The sequence below is a fragment of the Serinus canaria genome, chromosome 1, assembly GCF_022539315.1.
Source record: "Serinus canaria isolate serCan28SL12 chromosome 1, serCan2020, whole genome shotgun sequence".
Classification (NCBI taxonomy): domain Eukaryota; kingdom Metazoa; phylum Chordata; class Aves; order Passeriformes; family Fringillidae; genus Serinus; species Serinus canaria.
The window spans coordinates 44,546,519-44,567,699 of NC_066313.1; the positions used below are offsets into that span (position 1 = coordinate 44,546,519).

The 21,181-nt window shown below is 37.7% G+C and overlaps 1 protein-coding gene across 1 annotated transcript in view; it reads right to left on the minus strand.

Annotated features, from left to right (window-relative positions):
- MIPEP (mitochondrial intermediate peptidase) overlaps positions 1–21,181 on the minus strand; it is a 66,485-nt gene that overhangs the window by 39,461 nt on the left and 5,843 nt on the right. Inside the window, exons 4-10 of the mRNA XM_009102833.4 lie at positions 20,640–20,726; positions 19,612–19,675; positions 17,745–17,927; positions 15,034–15,190; positions 14,584–14,632; positions 13,866–13,926; positions 13,178–13,230 (exon numbers count right to left, since the gene is read on the minus strand). Of these exons, the coding sequence (XP_009101081.1) occupies positions 13,178–13,230; positions 13,866–13,926; positions 14,584–14,632; positions 15,034–15,190; positions 17,745–17,927; positions 19,612–19,675; positions 20,640–20,726 (654 nt within the window). The remainder of the gene's footprint in view (positions 1–13,177; positions 13,231–13,865; positions 13,927–14,583; positions 14,633–15,033; positions 15,191–17,744; positions 17,928–19,611; positions 19,676–20,639; positions 20,727–21,181) is intronic.

Consider the following 21,181-nt stretch of genomic DNA (forward strand, 5'->3'; position numbering starts at 1 on the left):
TTGAGACAATAGCAAAATCAGAAGTGAAATCTGCTTGTAACTGTGTGTGCACCCCAAATGGCAAAAAATACTCGTCTCATTTCACATACAAAGCCCAAGCATTATTTTATACTATTTTCTAGGGTCTGGGAGTAAAGACTGTTTAACTCTAGACAATCACTGTCAATGAAATTTAAACACACATCAGCTAGACTACAATAGCTGGACACCAAATATGAGAATCATGCTGTTTTAAGGCCTGGGATCAAAGGCTTAGTTACAGACCAGCTGTGAAAGAACCATTTAGTCCCTACCCACACACCTACTCTCCCTTCCTTCCCACTCTCACAGAGAAGACCTGAAAAAGAAGCCCACTGGGGATACTTCATTTGCCAAAGTGCTGCTTACAATCACAGCCCAGATTCACTGATGGGCATCACTGAGCTGTGAAGCACAGCAGGGTGAGGTTACCCCTCCAAGCCATGATATGTTGAGGTACAAGATTTTGCTTATTTTCACATCACAAATGTGAGAAGCTGAAGTCAGTGTATTCCATTCTATTTTAAACTATACTAGAACACAGAAAATATAGCAGATTTTGCTTCTACCATACAGAGAGTTTTTCAAGAACTTCACACACTGCATGCTTCCATGTACATGTTTTCCTTCTTACTCAAAAAGTCATTACACCCAAGGAACAAGCAGTATAGAAATCACTTTAGATCAAGTTAGATAAAAAGACTGAAAGCAAGTCTCTAAAATAGCAGAAGAGATGAGTTAGTTTTTATAAAAGCCACAGAAATTTGGAGTACAAAGGACACTGACTGACACACAGAACTGCCCCTTCCACCCCAACGTGCAGAATTACAGGGTATGTGTTGAATATCCTAAGAATTTTTAACTCAGTAATTTCTAAGAATTGAATGCTTTCAACAGTGGCCCTTTTTGGAAAGCTTTACAGGTAAATCTCAGATGTCTCCACACTTTTATAGACTCACCAAGTGATTGCCTTCTTGCCAGACTGTTACCATTAAAACTGAAACACACCACTAAGTGCTTCAGATTTCCTGAGTCTGCTCTGAAGCTCTCCCTGCATACAGATACAAGACCAGTTGAAACAACCCTTCTTTTGGCAGCAAATCATAACAACCTCCATAATAGTTTAGAACTGGTGTTTGTCGTATCATTTTAAAATCTTGTACTATCCTACATGCCACTATGAATAGTAAGCTGAGTTTTCAATTTGTAATTCAAAGAATTGCTTGTTTAAGTAATATCTGGCTACAAAAGCACTGTCTCAATACACACCACAGACAAGCTCAAGTGGCTTCATTGCACAAGGGCTCTTTGCAGGGCTTTTTTGCTGAGTGCATTTCAATCAGTCCTGCCAAATCTACATTTATTTGCAAAGCCTGCACAGACATCCAGTATCATCCAGGATTCCTGTGCTATGTCCTCCCTGCCCAGTGGGAAAAGAGAGACAAGTGTACAAGGTATTTCAAGAAAGAAACATATGATACAGTACTACAAAAACACACTTCAATAATCAAAATTTAACAGCTAACATTCATAACAAAACATCAGATTTTCACAGCTGCAGGAAATTAAAACGTGTTACTCCCAACCTTGCTCCCAGCTGCAGGATAAGAGAACATGAAAATAATAAGAAATTAAAGAACAGCCCGTTGAAAACATTTCATGAAATTAGATAACTTTTACACAAGAAATAAGAAAAATCAAAAGATGTGTAGAGACTGCTCAAAGTTTTCCAAAGAGCAGAATTTTTTTTATGGACCAGCTAAACCTGGAAACCATTTCCAAGTAAATGAAAGACAAAGTCCCCAGGAGCAGTCAGTATAGATTCAGCAAAGACAAGTTATGGTTAAAAAACTTGTTAACCTTATATGATGAAATAAGTGGCCTGGCAGAAAAGGGGAGAGGAGTGCACATCATCTCCCTGGGCTTCAGTGAGCCCTTTGGCACTGTCTCCCATAAGATCCTCACAGAGAAGCTGTCAATGTATGGGCTGGATGAGCAGACAGAAAACTGGCTGAATGGCAGGGCCCAGAGGGTGATCAGTGCCACAAAGGCTGCTGGGAGGCCAAGGACCAGCAGTGTGCTCCAGGGGTCAGTACTGGGTCCAGTCCTGTCCTGTCCAGTCTTTGGCAGATAACACCAAACTGTCATCCAAACTGGGAGGAGTGGCTGATACGTCAGAGGGTCTTGGTTCCATACACTGGGACTTTTACAGGCTTACAGGATAAATGAGGTGACAGGAACTTCAAGAAGTTCAAAAAGTTCTCCACTGCACCTGGGGAGAACAACCCTAGGCACCAGTATGTGCTGGGGGACACCCAGACCTAGCAAGAAAGGCATTTTGCATTCAAGGACCTGGGGGATCCTGGTGGACACCAAGTTAAGCATGAGCCAGTGAGGGACCCTTGCCACAAAGAAGGTGAGCAGCAGCCTGGGTGCATTAAGAAGAGCATGGCTGGGGGAGGTGACCCTTTCACTCTAGTCAGCACTGCGTCCAGTGCTGAAGTGCTGTGCCCAGTGCTTGGCTCATCAGGAAGACACAGCCACACTGTTGTGCCTTGGAAAGACAAGGCTCAGAGGGATCTTAATAAGGAGTATAAATTCCTGAAGGGAAGGTGCAAAGAGGACAGAGCCAGGCTCTTCTCAGTGATGCCCAGTGACAGGACTGGAGGCGTCGGGCAAAGAATGGAACATAGGATGTTGCATCTTAACCTCAGCAAACATTTTTTTCCCAGTGAGGATTAGCAAGCACTGGCACAGGTTATCCTTAGAGGCTACAAAGTCTTGCAACTTGGAGATACTGAAAAAGCTGCCTGGACATGATCGTGGACAATCAGCTCTAGGAGACCCTGCTTTAGCAGGGGGCTGGACCAGATGACCTCCGGAGAAAATTTCCAACTCCAACTACTTTGTGAAGATGTCATATGGAACCCAGGACTAAGAGCATACAGCTGCAGCATGAGATAGATTCCAGCTTTATCAGAGGAAGACAATGTTTCATACAAATCACAAAGGATTACCACATTCAGTTGAAATACTGGATTAATGTGTTTGCTGGAGGGGTGGAACAAAACAACCTCTGAAATTAAGTTTAATTTCATTTCAGTCAAATACAGAGATATGTACTAGCAGGACAAAGAAATGATATTTCTTCATGGATAGAACAGCTGGCCCTGATATATTGCAAGGAGAAGATCAATGCCTACTTCTCATTCTCAGCACTCCTCGAACATGCACAATGTCCCCATGGCCCCACACCAGGATGAAAAGTATGTGAAGAAGGCCTTCTGATAAATACTTAGTAATATACTGTCACCGTTCAAAGTGGGGTGAGGGGGTGGGGTGGTGGCAGGAAATCAGTCTGTAAAAGTTTTGTCCTTTGAAAAAAGCATGATATTTATCCACCCCCTCAGAAAAGAAGTAGTAACAGACTATAATGCCTTAAGGCAGACTCCCCAGAGGAACTAACCCCCTACTCTGGCTAATGTTTGAAGATGTCACAATCTTGACATTTTGAGTACAATGAGATCCTGACTAAACAACCACTTTAAAAGAAACTACACCAAGTTAATGTCAGTCCCTTCTGCTAGAACATTGCCAGGATCAAACCTCTCCCACATTTAATGAAAGATGTGTGCTAATGTTCTTCTTGCCAATTGGAAAATTGAAAAAAGTTTTGAAAAACAACATTTTTTTATACAAAATGCCAAAACAAAAATGTTTCTTCTTCTGTTCTCAATCGTCAATTTCTGCCTTGCCTGTTACACCAGTGTGAAAAAAAAAAAAAAAAAAAAGCTGAAGATATTGAAAAACCCTCAAATACCACTAGTGTCTTAAGCCACAGACTCAATATTTAACTTACTTCTAGACACACCTGAGAGCAGTCAGCAGAATTATCTGGCATCCACTGTTTGCTAGCCAATGCAGTGTCCTAGGAGTTATGTAGAAGGGAGTTAAAACCCATAATATAGTGCAATTATCACAATCAGATTATAATAACAAGTAATACTTCAAAATGAGTATTGGGTAGTGAAAAAAAAAGCTACTTCTCCAAAAAGTGTGTAATACATCTTCAAAAATCTTTGTTTAAATACCAGTCTACACCCACTAAGCAGTAATCATTCCAGACACCAAAACACAGATTCAATTCCCAAGTTTTGAATTTGGTCCTACCTCATACATGAACTCTATTTTCACAAATTAAGTACAACCAACTCTAAGTGAAGAAAACCTAACCCCAAACTTGCACTGATTCCAGGAAAACTTTCTCTTTGGGCTTACTTAGGAACAGCAATTAGCTGAAACCTCAGCTATCTGAAACTGATGTTCTATAACCAAAACCTCAGCTCCTGGAATTATTACTGATAGATGATCTTGCCTTTCAGTGGCAAGAGCAAGCATATGACTGACTCTTTTCTGAGCCCTCACCTTTAAGATTTAATGCCACTCACTGAAAAATAAAAGGTGTAACACTAGGTAAGATTAGAGGACAATGGGGAAAAGGGGAGAAATTGAAAGAATTAAACCTTCCCCAAAAATAAAAATACTCAATGAACAGAACAGGAAATGGTGCAATCTCTACTAGATCTCTAAAACGTAAATCTGGTATATGGGTGTGGATAGGAAAGTATTTGGAAGAGTTTACAAAGTAGATGCTCCCTTCTTGAAGATTCTTGTTGATTTCAGACACTCAAATGGTAGCAGTCATTAGCAACTTCATTGTTTCCAGATGACAAGAAAAAAAGCATCTGTTAGCTAGCAAATGATTACCCAATCTCAGTTACTGACAGTTTCATGTCTTAGTGGAACTGCAAGAAAACATTTCCCAGGCATTCTAATTCATACCAATCTAAAAACATGGTAGCTCAACAGTGGCAGCCATGGGGACTGTGATTGTGACAGCAATCGAAACTTCTCTTCCCTCAGTCCTTTAAAGAAAATTCTCATGCTGTTAAAGGGTCTCAGGTTGTATCTTCAAAACACACTCTGACCTGGGCCAGATTTTGTAAAAGACATAAAGCTTTAAGATGAAGACTTCTCTCAATACACTCCTTTAGCATTTTAAATTGCCCAGTAACAAAGACAGAACTTGTCTGTGTAGGATGCAGAAACTTTTTGAGGGCTGATCCAAGACTGTAAAAATAATTTCTCCTGAAGCTAAAGGGAAAACTCAAAGTTCCCCATTTCTATCCCAGGTGTATGGTGCTTCTTTGATCCCTATTCTTTCAAACATGAAACCAAGTGTATTTGTAAATGCACACTAAAGCCTCCCAACAAAACCCTACCAAAACCAAGGCATTCCTGCCTTGGCAAGGGGTTAGACTAGATTATCTTCACAGGTCTCTTTCAACCCTAACAATTTTGTGATTCTGGGATTCCACCGCACATTACTTTTCAATTGATGGAATGAAAGTACAACTTCAGTCAACGAATTAGCTGATACTGACTGACTCTACATAAAAAGAAGAATTTCCAAAGTGCTTTAGCTTAGCCTGCCCTTGAAATGCTCACTAGCCAGAGCAAAGCTATCTTCATAATCTACATGTTAATAAATGTTAATGACCCTACTGTGCATATAATTATTTTTATTGTACTACATGTTAAAGCAGCAACCAAATCTAAGACTCACTTTATGCACAATTTTGAAGCTGTTATCAACTGTACGCTTGAACAGTTGTACAGCTTTGTGCCTTCTATTTAAAACAAATAGTAAAACATTGAAATAAAACTGCAAGAAGCAGCTGCTTTATTATGAGCACACTCTTTGGCAAGCAGCCTCCACATTTATTCAGGCAAGTTATGATTTTATCTCCAACAGGAAGTGCACTCAAGTATTTTTGGGAAAAGGAATCAGAAAGGAAATTATCATGACCCACACTGAACTACAGTACCAGGCACTTTGCTACCAGTAAAACTTCTGCTAAGGGTTACTGCTACTAGGAAGAAAGGTTAATATTCTGGAGACAGACAGCATTTAGTGACAATAACTACTGCAAAGGAGACCTGGAAGACAGGTTTTCTTGTATGCTGTAATTTGCAGCCCTAGAAGAGCAGACAGACTCTTCTGCACATGGTAGAGCAAGCTCACCAGAAAGACACCGTACTGATGTCTCCAAAGCTGGCAAACACATGGAAACATGGTTACAGTATTTCCTAAGGAAGAAAAAAGGATTCAGGGCAGCTAAGCAAGCCTGGGCAAGACTCAAACACCCTGTCTGGATACCCTTTCGCTTAAAATGTGAGTTCTTGCCCTTAGGATGCCCATGTCACCAGAGAAGGGCAGACACGAATATTATGACACTTTCAAGCTTCATAAGGTACCAGTTAGAGGTAACTAGAACAAGTCTGGAGCTCAGCTATGAGCTCTTGCTTCTTGCTGGAACTTAGGCTTCCTGACTGAACTGCATGTTGTATAGTTGAATCCCAAAAGGATGAAGAGCACAGTGCTTTCTATGGCAATCTGCCTTTAAAAATGCAGGCAAAAGAGATGGATCTCAGATGGTGTTAACTTTGCAGAGAACTATATACTCCAGTCAAAAAGATTTCTTACCATGTAACATTTCCTCTAGTATATCCCTGGTAAAAAAAAAAAAACGCAGGTATGGATTGATTTTGATATTTGCAATTTGCTCTGCTACAAAAAGATTTTCCCAACTACCCTTCAACTTGAGCACATAAATTTTTCTTAAGCCATTATGTGAAACTTAAAGGATCTGAATGTAATTCTGGAAGAACAGGAAAAGGAAATATCAAAAGTTCTATCCATTACAGACATACACACACCCATCTGAAAACACAATGATAAATCTAAAAGAAGACTTCCTGAAATCAAGGATTTTGTACATGCCTAGATATTAATAATTTCTTTTTAAAAGGTTGCTTTTAGTTTTAATGTAGGAAATATAGCATTTATGTAAAAAAAAAAAAAAAAAGGGGGACAGCAACACGCATTCACCCTGCACAAATCAGTAACAGCATCAACAAATATATACATGAACTCCTCTACAATGGAAAAGAATACTTTCCTCTGTGCCAAACTTTCAGTTAAGCTGCTTTGACTTAAGAAAGATAAAAATCAAGACACGAAGAGGTCAATTTTATTGTCATAATGAACCTTAAATTAATTGTTTCTCCCATAGAATTGCATAACTCTCATGCTTACATGTCGAAAACTGTAAAAGACTGAAACACAAACTTGAACATAATAGGTTTGCTCTGTATTCATTTTGCATATTCCAGTAACTTAATTCACTCTGAACATCTCATTTCAAATGCCAAAGCATTTGTATTTATAACAAAACCCAAGAAAGAGTTTATGAGAAAATTTTCATTCTATGTCAGAATGTGAGCTAAGTAACTTTACAAAGAGAAATCTCAGTAGCCTCCTAACAAAAGTAGAAATATCAAAGAAAGCAGTAGTTTCTTTAATGTAAATTCCTACTTCTTATTAAAGGATAAACTACATTTAAGAAATCCAGACACTTTACTTTCACAGTTTGCAGCCCAGCAGTATTTTTAAGAGAAGCAAAGTAGCCAAACCAATTAAAAAAACGATTATAAAAAGAAGTTAACTGACACAATGAGGTTTGGTTATTCTTCAAGAACAGCAGGCTTCAAACAAAAAGGCTGTGCCCCTGTGAGAAACAAATACGTAGTATGTGATTATAAATAATTATTTCTAAGCTTCTATGACTTCACTGAGTCTAAATAAAATGCAGACTCCTAAAATCACTTTCATTTAAGCTGTGTCTATGGAATGAGGCTAAGTCTGTTTTGTGCAACATGACTTTCATCTATTCTATTAAGAATGCTTTTTATAAAATTGAACATTAGGGATATTTGAATCAGGATCTGTTCTTTAGAACACAAGCATTCAGACTCTTAACAATTGCAAATTAGCTGCCAGGCAAAAATGCTTATCAGTGGCTATTATATATATAATATATATATAATAAGTCCCTCATATATCCTGACCTCTTTGGGGGTTTTTGTGAGAAAAATTATTATCCTGTTGACATCCACAAAAATATAGATGATAAAGTTAACTATCTCTAATAAAACAGATCCTGTCAAAACTTTCAAAGAAACTTGAAAAGATCTTGTTAGTAAAGATAAAAGTGAGATGAACCCCTCAGGTTAACTTGAAGAGATCAAGACAAGGAAAACCCCTACCAATTTTCATTACATGCCAGACTATAAAACTTAATTCTTTACCTAAAGGGAGGCTCTGAACCATGATTTATAGAAGACTCTGGATTTCTTAAAAATAATCACAATAATATAATAATAATAGAATGCCTTTGTACTCTCATCAACCATAAAGAAGCACCTGTATTTCACATTCCTTTTTTCTTTCTGTTAATTGTACTTCCTAGATTATTTTGGAGGAGGTCAAGGGGTACTTTAGAATATTGGTATCGACACTGCACACAACTTTTAGATTTGATTTAGTTTTCAAATCAACAATTTATTTGTTCTTCCACAATGTTTTGAATAAGAAATAATTCTTGAAAGTTAAATTCTACTTTACAGCAATGCTTTTCAATGACTTTCAAGTTTTTCTCCAAAAAGCTTAATCCATCAGCTTTAGTGACTGGTGAGTTAAACTGGACTTTCTATACCTACATTAGTTGATTTAACAGAAGGCATTCCTTGCCTTTCTTACAAATAGCTTGTTACACAAAGTTCTCCTCCTCTCTGAGCACTTTGGTTGAAAGATTTCCTAGTTATATTTTACATCACATTTCCACTTCAGCTTTCAAATTCAACAGAGTGACAGTTTTCTCACATGTTTGCAAAAGGTCTGGGCTATACTTCCACATGGCATTCCCAAGAGAGAACAGTCTTTCATGAAACTAAAAAAAATTTTACAAAAAGCAGCCACGAACAATTTTCTTTACTAGTAACTTGCAAACCTCAATATTAATTGCAGCTTTTAGGAACTTGTGAAACATCCAGTCACATTTTCATACCTTGGTACTTGGTAACCCTCTGAAAAAACCCAGGAGTGGTGCCCACCCTTCCCTGAAGCCAGCAAACCATGGATAGTCCCAGCAAGAAAGGAGGTGATTTATTCCTAATCTCTGCTAAGATGGCACCCCCAGATCCAAAATGCCTGCAGCTGTCATGGTGGCTTCTTTCCTACACATCAGGAAACAAACTTGTTTTTGCATTGATCTGTCATCCTCAAGGCTGGTCTTACTTCCTTCTGCAGTCCCAAAGAAAGGGACTAGCACAGAGTCAGGACTCTGCAAGCACATCACAGCTTCAAGTGGAATAAAACCTGGGACGTTTTGGCAAAAATCTTAACAGTGAATTATAGCCAGTGACGTCAACCCAGCCTGGCAAGAATCACAGGTTAAGGAAAGAGAACTCAATTCCAAATACACAATGCTCACTGCCGATGGTTCTCAAGAACAGTTCTGCACCTCTGTCAGAAGTGACTAAGTACAGCCAATCCTACCTCCAAGGCAAATGGCTGACCTCAAAAAGTCTCTCACAGCATTTTGTGGTGATTTTCTGTTGTGTTTTTTTCTCTGACCTGAAAGAAGTCAGCAGGACTACCACATCTTTGCAAGATCAGGGCCTTGAGAATTACAGCAGCACTTACTGAAAAGTAGTGCAATTTAATTAATACTTTGGTACTCGTCTGCACTAAAATGCAACATTATTATTTTTATAATATACATATTAGACATCTTCTTACTTGTTAGACGCTGAAGCATGTTCTAGCATTCACTGGTTTATCACCCTTAGCCTGCCAAAATTCTTGAGGTTCTCCTAATTACTCTATCTTCTTTTAAGACACTACTACCATGAATTTCAGACTTTTGTCTCCTGTTTCTCTTAAAAGTACATTTATACTGACATGTATTTTCCCTGCCTCTTAAACTATAGTTACAAAAACATTACACTGTCTTAAGAGTAGGTTTAAAGCCATAGAGGCTACTTAACATAGGCTGGGGAAAAAAAAAAAGAACATATCCTGTTCCCATCAACAGGAGGCTTACACTTTTGAAGTAGGATCAAGTTTCCAGGGAAAAGACTTGGTGAAAGCTGACAGAAACAAAATTGTTGTGCCTGGGTTTAGACAGAACAACCGCAACGCTGCTGCTTGAGGCTGGAGCGCCTCCTGCTGTTCAAGGGACAGAACAGCAGCAACCCTCGGTATCGCCGAGAAAAGAAGCGACAAAAACCAACCCGATGCGACAGCAAATAGCATCAAAACTCTTCAGTCCAAGCGCATGAGGGCATCCTGCATCCTTCAAAAGTAAACATCTACCTCTTAGAACTAGTTATTAGAAATCTGGTGAAGGATCTTTCCTTAATTCTGCTGCAGTAAAGACTAAATGTATATTTACAAGACAAAAATATATAAACAGATTTAAAATACACAACATGCTGCAAATATAAAATAGACACATTAAAAACACGTAAAGAGTTTCAGTGTCATTTGAGATGTAGCTGGTCAAAATCTGGAGGACTAAAGAGGAATGGCTGAATAGGCCAAACTAAGAAACAGTAAGCATTTTCCAGCAGACACACTGTCCCATCTAATATTTCTTGCACCCCCTAGTGCTGAGTTACTTAATCAAGAACTGAATCCCCATAGTCTCTTTTTTTATACCTAGATTTGTAAAGATAATCTGCATCTCATACACCTCACAATACCTACAAAATTATGAGTCTGTACTTCAGCTGGAGCCATGGTGACAACAGTAGTCCAAAGGAAATACCCAAAAGCATACATTTGTTTCCCTTTCAACAAGAATGTTTTACTAAGCAGAAGAAAAGAGAATTTCCTAATACAAAAACCTACCATGCAAACTACTACTGAGTCCCAAAACATGAGAGACAAATACATAAGCCATGCTATGTGCACAGTGCTACTACAAATTCAACCATGGCATTTCTGTTAAAGACCTAAAGCTGAAAGTAAATTTCTTCCAAAAGAAACCCTTGGAGAGAAAAAAAAAACAAAAACAAACAAAACAAAACAAAACAAAACAAAACGTAATAGGCTAAACAAAGAACAGGAGAAATTCATGACAGTTGAGTGCATCTTGTTTTAAAATATATTTTGTGATTCCAAGATGAAGAAATGCAAAATAAAATAGGACAGAAGTAAAAATTAATGATTTATTTAGCATATAAATAAAAAAAAGAAAAACAATTTTTTTAAAAAAAAAGCATTCCATTATTTTCCTATGAAAAAAAAACATCCAACCAAGGAAAATAATATCACTTTTCCTTAGATGAATAATTTAATACTATGAGATAACTGGCTCAGTTAGGAAGAGAGAAACAACAAATAGCCGAAAGTCGAACTCCAGCCAAGCATCAAGGTTTGTGGGACAGATACAGTTCTCATCTTCCAGCTACAAAACTGCTAAACTGAACATAGCATAGCATCTACAGGCCATTCAAGAAGGGATGTGGTCTAAAAAGGGAAGTACAAATACAAGATAAAGGATAGGAGAGTCCCATTTGGGTAACAGGGCATTTAGGGCAGAGACATGACAAGGTATATTCCCATCCTCTGGCTGTTGTATGAATACTGACTCCTGCCTGGTTTCACTCATAGAGCACAGTCCTTGAGACTATGTAGGGGAGTAGTAAATTTTACTTTTCAGAGCTGATTACTCAGTGTCCAGTACCCTGTTAACCACCCTCAATATGAGCAGAATAAATGTAAAGCCTTGTTCAGGCAGTTAAATCAAACACTTTTTCCAAAGACAGGCAACTATCCAGAAAACAGGACCATGAGAGATCTCACTCTTGTGTTAATGCAAAACAACTCTGCACACAACGGAAAGGAAAACTCCTTTTTTTGCCCTGTCTTGTAGATGCTTGTATATCTGCCAGAAACAAACAGTCCTACCCAAGCTGGAGGGAGAAAAACATTAGGCCCCAATTCTGGACTGTAATTAGGGAGACCCTATACAGATTCAGGAGACTTCACACTGATCCAACTTCCACACTTGGTGCCTGAATACAAAAAAAATATAGCAAAGACACACTGCCAATGTCTAGGTCTGCTTTACCTGCAGCTCTCCCAAAGCCACCATGCAATTCTTCAAGTAACTTAATTGGATCTCTCACAAAGCCCCCCAAGGAAAGGAAATATTTTTCTTTCTAATGCCAAAAAGAGCAGAATAATCTACTTGTGATCATCAGCAACTCGCCCATGAGATGGTTAGCTTCATGAGATCTAAGAAGGACAGTAAGACCAGTAAGACTAAGGACAATCAGCATCAGAAGACACTCTTCCAGGAGAGCTAACAAACACAACGCCTTTGACACCTAATGCTCTAATCTTTATGGCACACACCAATTCTGGAAACAACCAGGCCAGTTGCTGGCAATCCTTTCATGCCATGTCTATACTACCACAGCTTTCTGATCCAGAGTAAACTACTATTTTATTCAGATACATCTAGTCTATGTTTGTTGAAAAACCAAAAAACTGTAAATCTGCAGTGAAGGAAGAATTTTTTTCTAACTCCCCTTGTGAGAGCAGCACGTCTTTCAATTATCTTTTCCAACAGAAACCTCAAAGGTCACTGCTGCTGATCTAATAAAGGCAACATGCAGGGCTTACATCTTTCAGAGCTGACATCTCATTATGTGCAAAGGCCCAGTGCACTATTTAAGTGTATGTAAAGGATTTATTTCCCAGTCTTTGCAAGAGAGATAGAATTCATTCTTATCCATAAACAGTAAAGATTTACAGAAGAAGTTCCTATTTCAAGTCTGCAAAAGAGGATGAAGTTGCACATTCAGTAAGAACAATGAAGTTAAAATATGAAGTTGAATTGCATTCAGGGTTCAAAATTTATTTTTAAACATTACTACATTCCAGCTAAGAACTAAAAGCAAAACAAGAATAAGGATTTTCTATCTGTTCTAAAACTTCTTCGTCCTCTTTTATCTTCAAAGAGGGCCAATACTCCCCTGCAAAACAACCCAGGAGCCAAAAACTTGTACAGGCATTCAAGCAGTAACTAAAAAATATTACAAACAACTCTCCCACCAGATAATATTTCTTTTTTCATTTTGAGGTACATCTTCAAAGAAAGAAATCCTGTTTATGTTGAGGACTTCTTTGTCTTTATTGCAAGGACACTCATTTACATTACAATCAGGAACATAAGGAGCTTACCTCTCAGCACGAAGGACTCCACTGTAATACGGGTGATCCCATGGCATCAGCATCTGAAAGAGAATTCCATCTTATAATTACAATGACAGACAACAAGAGAACGCAAAGTAAAAGTTTTGATTCACTTGAGTATTTCTGCAGTTTCAGTAAGTCAGAATTTTGAGAAGTAATGTCAAACAGGTAGGGCTCAAGCCAAAAATAGCATCATATATCATAACCTGAAAACTTTTTTAACACTTCTTGAAGACTGGTGTTCTTATTCATCTATATGATAGGACTTCATACCAGATTTCAAGAGATACACTCAGTTAAAATAAAAAGATAAATCTAGATATGTACAGCATTAAGATACATTCAATGTAGTATACTAACTGGGTTTGAATCTAACCTAAAGTACAGCCTTTATTTATCAAATGAGTCAATTAATTCAAAGCAAAGTGATACCCCCTTTCACTGCCTTATGTTTTGGTTATCTCAGTATCACTTTGTATAAACCAACAGCTGTCTCATACTCAGTATTAGGTTTTAATACAGCAACTAAGAAGTCAGAAAGCATTTGAAGCCAGTAGAGAATGTTTCTAATTCTACTACTTCTTGTACACTAAAGTAGAAGTAATTGTAGAACATGATTACCTTATATTTTTTAAAAGAAACAAAACAGACAATCACATATGGAAATGTAACTTACTGAATTATGGGGATTGAGCTTCATTTTCATCTTTGTCATCATTTCAAAGTCTTTTTTAGTTCTGAAAAATATTTTTATTATGAAAATATTTATGAAATATTTATGAAAGATTTTTGAGCTGTGAAATACAGTGCATGATAATATAGCATCCTAATAAAATGTCCATCATTAGAGATTTATAGTACTATATAAGATGACTAGATAAAATGGCACGTCCACATACAACAGTAGAAAAACCTTTTCACTCTGCTTCTGCCATTCTTTCAAATTCAGTCCCTCTTCCTTGGTCGTACAGCTCAAAAGCATTTTCATTCTTACAATACATCCCATTTATACCCAGCGATGAAACTATTTTGTGCTGTTGGAGCTCAGGGTGGCAAGAGGGACAAACATGGAAATTTGTTTATGGATGCAAAATGTATGGATTTGTGCATATGGCAAGAAGACCAGGAGAGGTGTTCCACACTTCAACTTGGTCTTCTTGTTTGCTGTTAACTGCACTTCTTGCATTCTGTCCTGGGTGCTCTGTGATCACAGACACAGAATCTATTCTAAGCACACAGCTTTCTCTTTCTCTCAAAATTCTGGGGAAGTCTTGATTTTTGTTTCAGAGCACACGATAAGCAGCACTGACTAACTTATTACTGCACAAGTTCCTCTATTCTTGAAATAAAGAGTATGGTTAAAAAAAAAAAAAAACTTAGTGAAAAAGGCATACCTTTTAGACAACTGCTCAGAAAGCTTCTCCAGAAATTGTCTTACTGTTTCTAGAAGGAAGGAAAAAACATTAAAATTATTCTTCCCTAAACAATGTTAAAGTCACATGAGACTATTCCAAACAAAAATTCCATTAGATTTTTTAACAAACTACTCCAGTGACATTATTTCAAGAGAATTTAGTAATCCATTTGCTTTGTTATGTGCTGAGATAATGACACCTTCATAATCTAAGGAGTGAGCATCAATTCTGAACCAAAACACCAGATCCTCCTTCTGAGTGCTGTAATTTACAGTGACCACTGAGTATGGCATACAGCAAAACGTAACTGCAATAAAACACTTCACTGGAAGAATTATGTGCAAATTTAGGTAAAGAAACTAACAACCTTCGATCTCATACGTTACACGTTTGACTTCTCAACATGTCCTTCTATACAGGCCTTCTTACCTGGATTTTTGGCCATTGTTCCCTGAAGAGCCCTGTGGGCAAAGGTGTCGTAGCCAACCAGCTGTGCCAGGCTGTTCCGGCTTGCAAGCAACTCCTCCAGTCGAGCCAGCTGCTGAGTGTTGGAGTGCAGAAAAATCTTGTAAGCAGCTTCTCGCACCTAATACAAGGGGGAAAAAAAAGTCACATTGCTACAGAGTAATTTTTAACAGAAACAAGCAATGCAACTGAAGATGTGGCATAACAGCTGTATTTCACTGATATTGGTGGGAAAAGGCCTAAAGTCTTTTAACAATAGTAATTACAACTGCCTGACAATTACAGCTCTTAGCCATTAAAAGTGGAATGAGGAAATGCAATGAGACAAGACTGCCAAAAAGGGTCCTGTTCTCTACTCCTGTCAACAGTCTCTCATCACCTCCCTCTTTCTGCCAACATCTGTGCTTTTCAGACTGCTCTGTGGGCTGTCTTAACTCATTAAAACTTCTGAAAATAAACCCAAGTTGTTCTCTGCATATCAGTTAAGTTTGCTTATGGTAGAATCTGACAAGAAAAAGAGACAGGTTGAGGGGAGAGAAAAGAGAGGATGAAAAAAGCCTTATTTCTTTTGTAGCAGAAAACTATTAGTCTGCCCATCTGCCCACAAACTTTCTCCTTTTCTCCTATTTTTAATTAGGGTCTTTAGTTTGGGTCTTTTCATAACTCTGAAAAAAAACTACCTGAAGACTCATGAAATTTAATAAAATGCTTTTATGTTTCACAAACCAATCACAAATAATTTTATTTCTACATATGGAATAAGCTCAAGAAATCCAGCAACAACTTATACTTGCCTTCATCTGAACTAACCCTCTCTCCACATAGCATAAGTGAAGAAAGAACCCTGGAATGTTTCAATATGCTCCTGATCTTAGAATTGTATCTAAAGGTCTAGGGTGCCACTGCCACATTTCAATGAGTCTAAATTAATTTTAAATTTATAACTCTAAATTAATTCTTTTTTAGAAAAACAACATTAACAAGAACTAAAGTAAGGGCTTTTTTCAGGATAATTCAGGTTGGATGGGACTTCATGAGATCTCTAATCCAACCTCCTGCACAAAGCAGAGACAGGTATGAGCTAAGACCAAGTCACACAAAGCTTTTTCCAGTCTGGTCCTGAAACCCTGTAAATATGGGAGAGACAGCATGACCTCACTACATCACTGCCTGGGTATCATCGGCAGGAAAAACTTCTCCAACTGGCATTTCTCATCTCAACTTTTGCCTTCTGACACTTGTTCTCCTGTCATGCACCATGCTGAAGACCCTGGCTCTATTTTCTCCATGACATCCTTGTGGGTACTGGAAGGGTGCTGTCAGGGTCCCCCCAAATCACCTCTGCTACATGGTGAACAAGCCCAAATCCTACTGCCCTTCCTCACAGGGGAAGCACTCCACTCACTGCCCATCTTGGTGGCCTCTGCTGAAGACACTCCTGAAGAATGGGGCTGTAATCTCACCCCTCAGTCTCTAAGGGAAGTCCAGATGCTGTTGGCTCTTTGCTACCAGGATCACTGCTGGCTCATGCTCAGCTTGCTGCTCACCAGCACTGGGCCTTTGCCACAGATCAGACCCAGCCAGGCCTATAACCAGGAGTTCTCCATTTCCAGGTGTATGATTTTGCTCTTTCCTTTCTGAATTATGTAAGACTACCACTGAACCATTACCCCAGATTTTAGGCTACTCTGAATGTCAGCCTTCACCTTCAAGTGTATTGATTGTTCCTCCCTATTTGCTCTCCCCTGCACATCTGGTAGGCAAGCATTCTGTCACTTTCTCTATGTCACTGATTAAGGTGTTAAACAGGGGACCCAGGATAGACTCCTGCAAGAATTCTTCCATTACCAGTCTTCCTGTAGGGTGCATTTCAACCACCACTCTCTGATCATGAAATTTGTTTTTTTACCTATCTGGTTGTCCACCAATCCAGACTGTATTCTCCTGCCTTGGACTAAAGTCACTGATGAACACTGAGGCAAAAGCAAGGGATAAGCACCTCAGCCTTATCTGCCTGCTGCCACTGTCACCCACCTTACTCAGCACTGAGCCTACGTTTTCCTTGCTCAGGCTTTTAGTAACAATGCAACAGTAATTGCTCTCATTGCTTTTGCTGTCCCTTCCAAGTCATAACTGCAGTTGAGCTTTGACTTTCCCAACATCATACCTACACATACAGGCAACGTTTCTACATTCCTCCTTTGGATCCTGTACCTTCCCCTTCATGTATGCTATCTTTTGGAAATGAAGCTTTGTTAAGAGGTGGCTGCTTGTCAAGCCTGGTCCCTGATACATCTGCTTGGCTTACTCTCACACACTTGGAGGATGCTGCCATTAGAAAACTACCTGCTTTCTTGAGCTCCTTTACCCTTCAGAATTGCAATTCATGGGATACCACCTCTGAATAAACTGAAGTGTGCTTGCCTAAAATCCAGTCTGTATTCTGCCCCTCTTCTTCCTACAGCCATTCAGGGTCTGCACAGCCATTATTAAATACCTGCCACTATCAAATATGCCATTGATTATTACATTCTACCAAAGTTTTTCCTGTTAGTAATTACAGCATAATCACAAAAAAAAAAAAAAAAAAAAAAAATTTGCCTCACTAACAAGTCAAATAACTGATATGTACTTCTGGTATGAAGGATGCCAAAGTAAAGTCAGGGAATACAAACCAGATCATCAGGACAATCAGCATGCAGACCAGCAATTCGTAGGTAATTGCCTTCAGCTGTAAAATTATACCGAATGTGCTCTGGCAACACATGTTTGTCAATCTTGTTGGGAATGTGAGTTCCTATCAGAAATTCATTACATAAATCCAATATTCTGACATTGAGGTCGACTGCCTTTTTACGCTGTAAGAAAAATAAAGCACAAAATAATATCTTCAGACAGAGTACAAGCGGAACTTAAAGTTTTTAAACCTCAAAGGACTCTTTCAAAAATTAAGCAGAAAATACAACACTTAAGATTATACCTACAGAATCAATAAAGTCAAAATGCAGGGCAAATCAACAAGATCAGATGCTCAGAAAGCATTGAAATTTCAAAGAAAATGCCGACATTTCTGCAGTAAGAAAATATACAGTGGAGTTCAAATAAAAATTACATAAGCTTTGCTAACTTGTAACTGATTGCTATGTAAAACATTGAATAAAAAAAAAAGCATCTTTTAGAGAGATACCCTAAAACAGAAATAGAATAAAATTCTCTTTTTCCTGTTTGTATTGTGCTGTTTTCTGGAGACTGTAAACTATTTACAGTATTTCAATGCCTCTCTTAGGAGTTTGTGATTTAGAGTTTTATCATCATCACAGTATTTCACACACTTAATCATGCAAGATGTGCTTCAGTGAACTTGCTCACATTAGTAGAGTGTGGTCTCTATTGTCTGTGCATTCACAGCTCAAAAAACAAAGGCTGAGGGTACAAATACAACATAACTTGTAAAATCCAAAGAATAACATAACATGAGCTCTGTCCTCCCATTCCCACTCTCTCTCTTGAAAATATATCTTTGAGTTTTATTTTAAAAAGCAGGAAGTCTTTGTAGCAAAAGTAAACTTCAACTTACAACAGGGAAGAATTTCTAAAGTCTTAAATTGAATTAAGAATTGAAAAGAAACGCTGAGCAGCAAGCACGAAAAATGGGATAGGCAGGGGAGGAAAAGGAAAAAAGATGCAAAAATAAGTGAAATTGTAACTGGAAGGAGATGAAGCGCCATAAAACCAATAGCCAAATCAGACATAACTCCAGAGCTGAAGTTTCAAGGTTGTTCTTTGGACAATGTAATAGTAAAAATATATTCTAGAAACATTTTCTATGTCACAAAGCACCATCAAAACCAATAGCTTCAGAATAACTCTTTAGCATCAGTCTGGTAGAAGAGCTTTTGTACAGATATTTTTGGAGAGGATGACTCAAATAAACAAGGATTTAACTTCATACAGTGACATGAACTATGAACAGACAGATCATCCACACCACGAAGCATGGTGTAAGCTGCTGGGTTTGAAAAATCCATCACTAACTACTGCAAAAGTATATAAAAGCTCCAAGACAGGTAATCAGACCTGCCCAGATACTCAATTTTGAACAAGATTTACAACTTCTGGTTATGTAAGCACCCCAGGAGTGCCTGGACACACAACTGAACCCTTCTAACACACTCCACTTGATTAACCTCAAGGTCATCAAGATGCATGGAGTGCTGCTTTTCCCTCTCTGTAAATATCTTGTTCTGACATTTTAAATATCTGATGCAGACACCAAAGAAAGAAAATAGGATCCCAGAACTTACTTATAATTCCTCAGAACAGACAGGAATTATGAGGCCCAAAGCAGAAAGAACAACCAACTATCTAAAAACTACCTTTAGAAGTGATTTTAAATGGACAAAATTAACCGCTTCTAAGGCAACAAAATTCCACATAGGACAAACTGACCCAGAAGCGCGTGATTTCACATCCCACATGTTTCATTATCTGGTCTTTTGTAGACAGACAAATTTCTGTTCATACATTATAGCCCGAAATTACCTTTTCTTCATCCAAATGAATGCCACTGATCTCAAAATCAAACATAAAAAGTTCTGCCACTCGCCTAAAAATACAGTAAATCCCTGTTAAAACAGCCTCATTTGATAATAAGCAGCATTTCTTAACAGATCTTGCCTTTAGTAGTTACTTATGCGTCATGTCTTTCACAGAGATTAACACCACACCACAATTATATGAATGCTTTTATTAGGGACAAAGATTTCCTATGTTTTAGGTCCTTAACAATTTACTCAGTGAGAAGCAATTTGTCCTTTGTTCTTAGTTTAGTCATCTGTTTTGAAAATATCCTTCAAAATAATCCCAGTACCTTAATCTAGATGTTCAAACAATTTGTGCAAATTACCCTTTTAATTTTCTTTCACACTTCATTTATTCTAACATCAGAAAAATATCTTTCCAAATCTAACATCCTTGATTGTGGTGAAAGAAGGAAGAAGGAAAAAACTTACACATTAAGCTTGTCTAACCATGTTAGTGAATAAGTAATTCAAAACTAACTGCATAAACAGCTAATAAAACCTATTACAACAATCATAAAGTAAGCTTTCAATAAATATATTACAAATCTGATTTTGAAAAATATAAATAAACTTCTATAAAGTGAAATCAAGTTATATAGTCTGTTACTAATTTTATTCCTAAAAACATTGATATGTACACTGTACAGTATATAATTTTAATCAAAATAATATTATTGAAGAAAATCTTAAGCTTTCTTTTTTTTTGTTCTTGCACTATCTCAATTATTCAGCATAAATATATCTTGTGCTCTACAGTCACATTCTCCAAGATTACACAACTACAAACTTCCTAACTCCTGTGCAGGTAGTTTGGTAGAGACTAATAAATGAATAATGGAGATGTGGTTTGTTTTCCAAAAGATGTATTTATTTATTTAAGAAAACACAAAATACAAGTACAATAAGGAACAGAATATACCATCTAAGAAACTAAATGTGTAAGATTCTATTTATAATCTATAAAGATCTATAAGCATTAATAAGTACCTGGTTTCTGGATCTAAGGAACTCAATACAGTTTCATCAGCTAGCAGACGTCTCAGACTCTGACACAGTTCAACATCTGTATTTAATCTGGAAAGACACAGGGTAAAAGAATCATGCATTAACAAGAGACTAATTTTTCAGTTTCTTGGTATTACTCATTCAAAAGCAATATTTAGTGAAACAACATTTTAGCCAAAGACTGTATTTTAAAATGCTTTCTGGTTCACAATCACAGTTGAAAAGTAGAAAATTTCTATATAGAGCACGTGTGGACAAACCAGCATGGAAACAGGCATTGTGCATCTGAGAGAAAAATACTTCTGGATGGTATTTTGTGGCAACATGACAAAGTCTAACACTGACTGCTTATTTATGAACAAAGATAATCATGGTGAGAGTATAAAGGTGGGAGAACGGTTTTCTAATCCTTATTTTGAAAGAACTCCATTAAAGGAAAACCTGTGCTCAAGTTTGCCATCAGATAAATGTGCTGCTGACTGCCACTGGACTAGACTGAGAGCTTACTATCCCCAGAACATTGT